Genomic DNA, 9,890 nt, shown 5'->3' on the forward strand with positions numbered 1-9,890 from the left:
ATATCTAATATTATTAGTGTACATTACTTTTTAAAACTGTTGTGGTATTTTGTTTGGTAAAGGAAATTCTTCTGTTATGAATAATTGATTTGATATCACAGTTCACGGAGGTTGGTCAAAGTGTACTTATTTATTATATCTGTTGGAACTGTTATACTTGCATGTGTTGATAATGCCTATTGATGTACAGAGTAGGCTAGATTCTTCACAGAAAAGTGAAAGTGGGCACTGAACACTAAACTTGTCATTGTATCTTTTGCAGTGATCAGATGGAGAATTGAAGAGGTTCACAAAGAAAACACAAACATTTGGAGAAGTGATAAATTGCAATGCATGATGAGGAAAATCAACTTTGAGGGTACTTCAGAGTCAGAGAATCAGACAGCAGGTGAGGATGAGGCAGAAAACCATCTGATAACCAATGAGAATGAGGCAAACACCCTTCAATTAACAGGAACAAATGATGCCCATCTTGAAACCGAGCCCACCACATCAAGCCCACAAGAACTGGTGCCTAATCTCCAACCCAGAGTGACAGATACAGCTCCTTCATTATTTCAAGATACCTCAACTATGAAGCCTTTAGGCCATGATTGTGAAGTTGCAGAGAAGATGGTGGAGGAAGAGGAAAAAAAGGAAGAAGAGAAGGAAAAACAAATGGGCCAGGAGATAGAGGAGACCTTCATTTCACAGAATGATGAACCAGAAGGTGAAGACTTAGAGATGGATCTTGTCGTCCTAGATCCAAATCATCCACTTATGAAGAGATTCCAGTTTTCTCTGAAAAAACATCTATCAAAACAGCTGGACAAGCTCAACTTAGAGCATACAGAAAAAGTGAGTAAAATGAAAACATGGCAAAGAGAGCTAGAGGAACTAGGTGTAATTTTGTATACTGTCCAGCAGGATTTAGTAAATACACAGATGGGATTAGAAAAACTCCACAATGAGAAAGCTGACACAACCATCACACGAAAGAAGGTAGAGGATGAACTAGATAAAGTAAAAATTCTACACAAGAAACTGCAATTGATTAGCAATGAAGAGCACCATAATGTGTTACAGCTTCAAGCAGAAATTGATAACTTAACCCAGCATCTCCTATATATGGAAGGTATGACTAAAGATGTGAATTCTGAGATTAAAACTATGAAATATGTTACTCAGAAATCTGAAACAAGCAAAGCTGAAGTAGAGCAGCAGAAACATAAGCAAGACTTACTTGTTAATAAGTTGACTAAACACATGGACAGCCTCCGACAGCAGATTGCTATGTACAAGGCACAAGCGACAGCACAGTCTGAAGAAAAGGCAGCAGCAAGAACTGCTGTTTCTGAGGCCAGTCTTGAAATGGAGACTATCTGCATTGAGAAGAAGCAAATCATAAACCAGTGGAACAGTTGTCTTTTGGGAATGAAGCATCGAGATGAAGCCTACACTGCAGTGCATGAAGCTCTGGGACAGTCAAAGGAACAAGTTCAATCCTTAAATACAGAAGCTGAATGTTGTAAAAAGTCCATCATAAAGGAAGAAGAGGAAAGTGAGCTAATGACAATTATTTTGAAGCGTGTGGAATTTAAGAGCAATATCACAAAAAAAAAGATTTCTCTTTGCCTGGCTAACCAAGAAGCATTGAATACCGAGTACAATGAATACACTTTTTCTTTGCATGAGAAAGAACAAGAGTTATGTACTGTGATGGCAGACCATGTAGTTAAAAGGAGTGAACTAGAAGATCTACGAAGAATAACTGACAAAGAAATTATCATTAAGGTAAAGTTGGAAGACCAGATAATGGAAAAAATTCAGGAACAGATCACACTGGATCAAGCTGCAAAACTCTCATCCCAAGTAATCGAAAAGCTTGTCTTTCACAAAAGGCAATTGGAAATAGATATTACAAAAGTAGAGAATGAAGTAGCACAGATTACTCTTGATTGCAACAGCTTGAAACTGAAGTTGAACTCATTGGAGAAGGTATTAGATCAGCTAGACAAAGATATCCTAACAAAAGATGAAATCATTTCTCAGAGTGAAGCTGAAATTGCTAACCACATTACTCTAATTGACCGCAAGGAGAAAACCATCAGTGCATATAATCAGAAAGTTGACCAAATTGCTGCCAGACAGCAGGAGCTTAGATCCCTGAGGATGAAGCACATAACACTGACAAAATTTATTGAATTACATAAATCAGAGACTGAAACTATGCAGCAAGCCTGGTTACAGCATCAATATAAACTTGTTATGATGACTAAGGAGAGGGAGGAACTAACTGCATCTGTGGAAGAAAAGAGAAAGAAGCTTCTGGTTTTAGAACAAAAGAAAATACGCCTGGAAAATGAAATTCATCAGGAATTGAATGAGCAGAAAGACATTGAACGATACATTAAAAATTTGTCCAATGACATGGAAAAACTCAGCACACTGTTATTCAAGAATGGCACTATAAAGGAGTCACTGAAGGAAAGCAACCGACTTATGGAGGATGAGTTTGTACAAAGGCTGAGAGAAGCTGAAAGAGAATCGATTAAAATTAAGTTTAAGTTAGAATGGTTACAAGAAGAGAAAAACCGATTACTGAATAACCTAGTGGAAGCTGAAAAGCAGATTATGCTATGGGAGAAGAAAACATACTTGGCAAAAGAGACACGTGCTGCTGTTGACTCCACTGTTGGTCAAGGTGAAGTTCACTCTATGAAATGTGAGATACACCGAATGAAAGTATTGTTTGGACAACTAATGAGGCAACAGGAGAAGCTGACAAGAGATATGGAAGCTGTGGTAGCCCGTAGAGAGACAGTTGTTGTTAGAGAAGAAGCTCAGGGAAAGAGGGATAAAAAGATAATGAACCGCAGCAGCATACAGAACAAGATGCACATTCTGAAAAAGAGGATGCAAGATATCCAAAAGCAAGTAGCACACTGTGATTCTGCCATACAAGAACTTCTGGAGGCACATCAGTCACTCACTGAAATTTTAAATGAAAAAAAAACACACATCTCCCAGTTGCAAGATACTTATGAAATACTAATGCAGAATGCCAACAGACTGCAGGAGATAAAAGAGAAAAGTTTTTGTCAGTCTTTAACATATCAAACCCGACAAAAGCACCTTCAGGCCATCAAAGATGGCAAATATGTCCCTCTTGTTAAAACAAAGCAAAGTCTGGATCTCGAAATAAAGAAACAAGAAGATTCTATCAATTCAGTTTGCAGCATTATCAGCCGAATTTGCCAGGAGTATCCAGAGTATCATGGGGCACTCCGAAAGGTAACACTAGTACTGGCAGCAAGACAGCAGACTGTTAAGCAAAGTGCGTAATCAAAGTTTATTATTTGTTCTCAGTTTTAGATCCTTTCTGTTTCTTGGAATTTCAAATGAAAGAAATAACAAATATTCATAGATTTGTTTGCAAGTGTGATTATATAATTTTTATACTTGAGACTCTTGCTCTTCAATATATATGTTGTTAATCTGTCTAATGCTTTTAAATAAACAGATTGCCTGATTCAGTCAATAGTTTCTAGCATTTGTAGCCATGTTCTTTTCTAGATCCTGTCATGAACCTGTAAGGATAAAATTGTAAAAGTATTAGCAGATAACATTAGCACAGTAGTATTTTATAGGAAACAACCTGTGTAGCTATACAGTATTAATTCCTTTCACAGATCATTGTGCTTTAGTGTAAAATATTACCTGCCTTGACACTAATCCTAATCAATATTATTAAACAGATAGTTTTTACTTTTTCAAAGTCAATTTACAGCACAGAACTGCTGAGTACAGATCAGAGCAGCACTGAAATACAGAAATAATTAAAGAAAAAATATATAAATTGACATAGTAGTAATGTAATCTGTAATTTATAAAATTGTAGAGATGAAGTCTTAAATAAGTAGGGCAAATTAAAAACTTCAGTGCAGTTTTGAGGGTTCATAGCCACAGGTGAAAGGTATCGTCAAGTCCAAATCGGTTAGATATTGTGCAAAGCTTCTGCTGTCCCCTCTTGTGTTGACAATAAAATTGAAGAGATACCATTTGGTAGGCATTATTTAAGTGAGTCTAAAATGGTGATGCTTCTTCCATCTACCATGGTTCATGGCTAAGATGTGTCACTTGTAATGTTTGTAATGTAATGGTTGTCTAGGTTATCAAGATTACAACTATCTAATCTATTACTATTAGCTACTATAACAGTTGGAATGAAAACTTTTTTTCTGTTATAGATGGCCTGTCACACATGCTGCTATTATATCACTAAATATCCTGACAGCTAAAGGTTCTATCACCTGATTTTGCATTTAAGGATTCTTTCTTGGGGCGGCACAGTGGCGCAGTGGTACTGCTACTGCCTCGAAGTAAGGAGACCTGGGTTTGCTTCCCGGATCCTCCCTGTGTGGAGTTTGTATGTTCTCCCCGTGTCTGCGTGGGTTTCCTCCAGGTGCTCTGGTTTCTTCTCACAGTCCAAAGACATGCAGGTTAGGTGCACTGGCGATCCTAAATTGACCCTAGTGTGTGCTTGGTGTGTGGGTGTGTGTGTGTGTGCCCTGCGGTGGGCTGGCGCCCTGCCCAGGATTTGTTCCTGCCTTGTGCCTTGTGTTGGCTGGGATTGACCGCCATGGCCCTGTGTTAGGATATAGCGGGTTGGATAATGGATGGATGGATTCTTTCTTTGATTTCTCCATTAAGCAAATAGAATGGCAAAATGCAATATTAAAAAATGCACAAAACAGGCTGAACAAAAGTGCAAAGGTTTTTCAAAAATACCAAATGTTCAAAGCATTAAAATACTAAAAACCGAAAATCTTAATTTAAAGCAAAATATAAAATTATGTTGTTTGAGAGTTGTTTTTTTAAATTGCATACTCAGTTCTAAGATGAGCCAGACTAGGAAAAAGACTGAAAGTGGAATCTGTGGTATTTTAAAATTCTAGGTATGACTTAGCCAGCATACTTAGATTTAAAACTATACACTTAATTGTTCACTCTAAATAAACTAAACAAGGTTCTGGAATGCTGAACGGTTCTATATAAATAAAATGTATTATCATTATTCAACCAATTAAAACTTAATTGAAAAATTCTGAAATAAATCCATCCATCCATTTTCCAACCCGCTATATCCTAACACAGGGTCACGGGGGTCTGCTGGAGCCAATCCCAGCCAACACAGGGCACAAGGCAGGGCACCAGCTCACCGCAGGACACACATACACACACTAGGGACAATTTAGGATCACCAATGCACCTAACCTGCATGTCTTTGGACTGTGGGGGGAAACCCAGGCAATCACAGGGAGAACATGCAAACTCCACGCAGGGAGGACCGGGAAGCGAACCCAGGTCTCCTTACTGCAAGGCAGCAACGCTACCACTGTGCCACCGTGCTGCCCTCTGAAATAAATTCTACACATAATTTTAAGGCAAAGGGAAACACATTATCATTGCAATGAGAGTTACTGGTCCAACAGGAAGGACACAACAATGGATGAGAATATTGTCTGTTACAAAGTACTATACTTTTCAGCCATGACCAGCTGAAAAGTGATTAAAAAAATGATTTATTAGTGGAGCTCAGGCTTTATCATGTAAAAATAAAAAAATATCAATAACCTCCCATCCATTACAGGGACTATTAAGTGAGTACTCAGTGATATGGAATTTGTAGACAGACATGCTCTGTTTAAAATTGGACCAGATAATAGCTATCTTAGAATGCTTATGGACGCTAGTGCAAGTTAGGAGCTGGATACATGAAAATATCCAAGTCACTGAAAATCCTTTGGAGTACAGTCAAATCAGACATTAAGAAATGGAAATATCTCAGTTAGAGTTTGCCAGAAGGCACATGGGAGACTCAGAAGCTAGCTGGAATAAGTTATTTGGTCTAATGAGGCCAAATTTTGAGCTTTTTGCCAAGACTAAATACCATATCTGGAATAAGCGAAACACTGAACATTATCAAAAACACACTATCCACACTGTGAAACATGGTAGTTGCATCATCATACTTCAGAAATGCTTCAATGCAGCAGGCCATAAGGCTTGTAAGGTTAGAAAGTAAAATTAGTGCTGTAAGGCAAGTATTTTGTGCCTTGGAAGAACATTTGTTTACCAGAAAGTCAACACACCAAGCAAAAAAGTCAAGGCTGAACAGGAATGGCTTAAAAACAACAATACTACTGCCCTGGAGTGAATGGGTCAGAGTCGAGATCTCAGTTCAATTGAGAATATGTGGCTAGACTTGAAAAATGTTGTTTGTTCACAAGCCCCGTACAACCTGACAGAGCTTGAGCAGTTTTGCAAAGAAGAATGGGGAAAAATTTGCATTGTCCAGATGTGCAAAGCTGATAGACACCTGTGCACACAGACTCAAAGCTATATTGGCTACCAAAATTGCATCTATTAAATACTGACTTGGTCTTGGTGAATATGTATATAATCAGTTATTTTCTATTTTTGATCATTTTGCTAAGATTTGTTTTTACTTTGATATTAAGGGTCTTTTTCTGTTGATTAATGTCAAAAAAGCCAAATTAAGTCCATTGTGATTCAATGTTCTGTAACAGCAAAATGTGAAAACATACACGATAGTGAATATGTTTTATAGGCACCGTATAAAACCTTAATTAGTATGTTTAAAAAATATCTGTCTTTTTATGAAACAGATTATAAAACTAGCAAATATTGTCCCATTATATAAAATAGATAATCGGGCTGATCCAAGAAATTATAGACCAATAAGCCTATCCTGTTTCACAATTAAATTAATCACCGTAATTAAGGAAAAGATTGAGCATCACATGGTAAGAAAATTTGTTTTAGTGAGCAGTCAGCAAGGGTTAATGTGGGATGATTGTGTTTCATTAATATGTTGGAATTCTATGTGGAGGCAACACAAGCAAATGGTCAGAGAGGTGCATATGTTTTATTTTCCAAAAGCTTTCGATAAGGTCCTACATGAGAGGCTTGTGATCAAACTAAAAAATGTTTGAGTTCAACTAGAAGTGTACACATGAGGGCAAAATTGGTTTAAAAATAGGAAGGACACAATAGTGGTACTAGCAACTTTTTCAGAACTATGAGATGTTAAAAGGTGGTATCAATCAGGGATCACTGCTTAACTTGATGAGAATTTTAAAAAATAAACTGGTTATTTTTGCAGATTTTACTGAACCAGCTGGAATAATCTAGAATCACTCATATCATTACAGATGTAACAAGACTGAAGCAGACTTGGGCAGATGAAATTTTATGCAAGGAAATGTGAAGTATTACTCATATGACATAAAAATGTTAGGTCTGAGTGAACAATGGGAATTTATAACATGAAAGTACACCTTATAGAAAAACCTATGAGTCACTGTGAACTGTTTACTATCTGCATCCAGTATACAGAGGCAATTAACAGGGCTAACAGAATGTTAGGCTATGTAATCCACTGTGTGGAGTACAAGTTCAAGGGAGGTTATGCTTTAGTTATAAAACAATCTGGGATGCTATTTTCAGTCTTACAGGTTTACAGGTTATAAGAATAAAGCAAAAATCATACAGAAGTGTGTTAGTCAACAAGCAACAAGTCACCACTCTCAGGTGCCATCATTATTAAATATATAACCACCATATCTAAAAATGTATGCATTCCTTCCCTTAATAATCTCAGAATACATTTGGCATAACCTACCAGCAATGAAATTATTGACAAAATGTGGTAATGCAAAAAAGACTCTTACCAAATGTTATTATGTATTTCATTTTTTGGTCTCTATATTAAAAAAAAACAGAGAAGAGTGGCTGATTCCAAGACTGTGGTTTATGAGGTATAAGGGAACTTGAAGGAGTTGATTTTTTTTAATTTTAAGCAAATGAAGATTAGGAGGTGGCATGACTGAAGTGTTTAAATTATGAAGGGCATTAGTAGAGAGGATCTCAGCTTTTTTTATTTAATTCTTTGAAAAGAACACATGGGCACTAATGTAAACTGGTTAAGGGTAAAATATGCACAAATATTACATACATTATATTATAATAACTATCAAATTAGTTTTTTATTCACATAGATAGATACATGGAATATGTTCTAATAATTAACAGTACTTGACAGTACTTTATAATAATACATTATGTATGCAAAAATCATCTATGCTCTTTGCCATCACTCACAACAGAGGTCCAAACTTCTTCTGGAAGCAGAAAACCTGTGTGCGTCCGGAGCTTCATGAAATGGGTTTCCATGGCTAAGCAGCTGCACACAAGCTTAAGAACACTACACTCAATGCCAAGCATCATATGTAGTGGGATGTATAGCACAAAACCACCTGGAGCAATGAGAAATCATTCTTATCTGTCAGTCTATTGGACTACTCTGGCTTTGGTCAATCTCATGAGAATGCTACATTTCAGGGTGCAAAGTTTGCTGGAGAGAGGGATAATGACAGGGTTTGGACTAGGCCTCTTGGTTCCAGTTAAGGGTACTATTAATGCTACAGCATACAAATGACATTTGAGACAATTGTGCATTTCCATCTGTATGGCAACAGTTTGTTAAAGGCCCTTTTCTGCTCCAGCATGACTGTGCCCTTTGTACAAAGCCAGGTCTATAAAGACATGTAGGAACTCAAGTGGCCTGCACAGAGCCCTGACCTCAGTCTTACTAAATACCTTTAGGATGCATTTAAAATGCTGATTGCAAGCCAGGTATTTTCATCCAATGTCACTACCTCACCTCATAAATGGTCTGAAATTCCAACAGACACATTCTAAAATCTTGTGGAAAGAAGAATAGAGGCTGTTACAGGGGCAGAAACTCCATATTGATTGGAATGAGATGTTCAATAAGCTTGTGCTGTTATGATGGTCAGGTGTCCACAAACCATATATATATATATATATATATATATATATATATATATATATATATATACCATAAATACCCGCATATAGGACGATACCATGTATAGGATGCAGTGGATTTTTGACCCTAAAAGCCATGGAAAAACCTGTGTACCTGTTTATAGGATGCATCCTGATTTTGAGTTACCAGAGTACTAATTAAAAGCTGCTGCCGCCAGCGCCAGTGATTGTATCCATGTGTTTGTGTTAGGCTGGAGTATCTCTGAACAACAACAAAGAGCGAGAAACATACCGGTACTAAACGGCGAAAATGACGTATCGATGACATGAATATTCAAAATAAAACAATTTCCATACATTACAGGTGGATGTATAGTAAAATGAGCTTTCAAACACCGTCTCATTCTCCAAAATCGATACAGTATTAGCGATGCTACATCTGAAAAATACTTTAATTTGAAATGGTGTGAAATGCCAGTGCGGGGACAACGGCTAATTGCGCGCGGACTGAGGCATACTCCAGTAGCTACAATTGCAGCACTGCTAACCGACTGTCGCTTGAAAACAAACCTTGAAATTCAAATTGGATTCAAACCACTCCTCTCTGTCCCCGTCACACAGCCATCGAAGGCGAAGGAGAGGCACTGACACATGCGCACACGATCATAAAGTCCAATATCCCATTACGTAGTTTTAAAGAGGTAGCTGTTCATTATTACCCAGTCAATATGGAGAAGACAACACGACAGAGCTATACTGCAAAGTTTAAACTGGAAGTGATCACATACGCGAAAGAACATGGGAACTGGGTAGCTGAGCGGCAATTTGGTCCGACAGAATGCGGAATCAGAAAATGGAGAAAAGCCGAAAGTACCATCAAAGAAATGCGAAAAGTGGGCAAACAGAGGCTCGAAGGCTCACCACCCTAACCTGGAAAAGGCAGGAGAAGGGTACCGTAATCACGTTTGGGAATCGCTGTGTGCAGTGTATAAAACAGTTTGCGTGTGTGGCAGGAGAAGGGTACCGTAATCACG

General features: G+C 37.7%; 1 protein-coding gene across 1 annotated transcript; it reads left to right on the forward strand.

Moving 5' to 3' along the window:
• The first annotated feature begins 336 nt into the window (after nucleotides 1-336).
• On the forward strand, nucleotides 337-3,324 carry LOC114655039 (coiled-coil domain-containing protein 40-like). The gene has a single exon (XM_028805948.1). It carries the CDS (start codon nucleotides 337-339, stop codon nucleotides 3,322-3,324), a length of 2,988 nt encoding a protein of 995 aa, XP_028661781.1.
• The last annotated feature ends 6,566 nt before the right edge of the window (nucleotides 3,325-9,890 follow it).

The sequence above is a fragment of the Erpetoichthys calabaricus genome, chromosome 7 (genome assembly GCF_900747795.2).
Source record: "Erpetoichthys calabaricus chromosome 7, fErpCal1.3, whole genome shotgun sequence".
Lineage (NCBI taxonomy): Eukaryota > Metazoa > Chordata > Cladistia > Polypteriformes > Polypteridae > Erpetoichthys > Erpetoichthys calabaricus.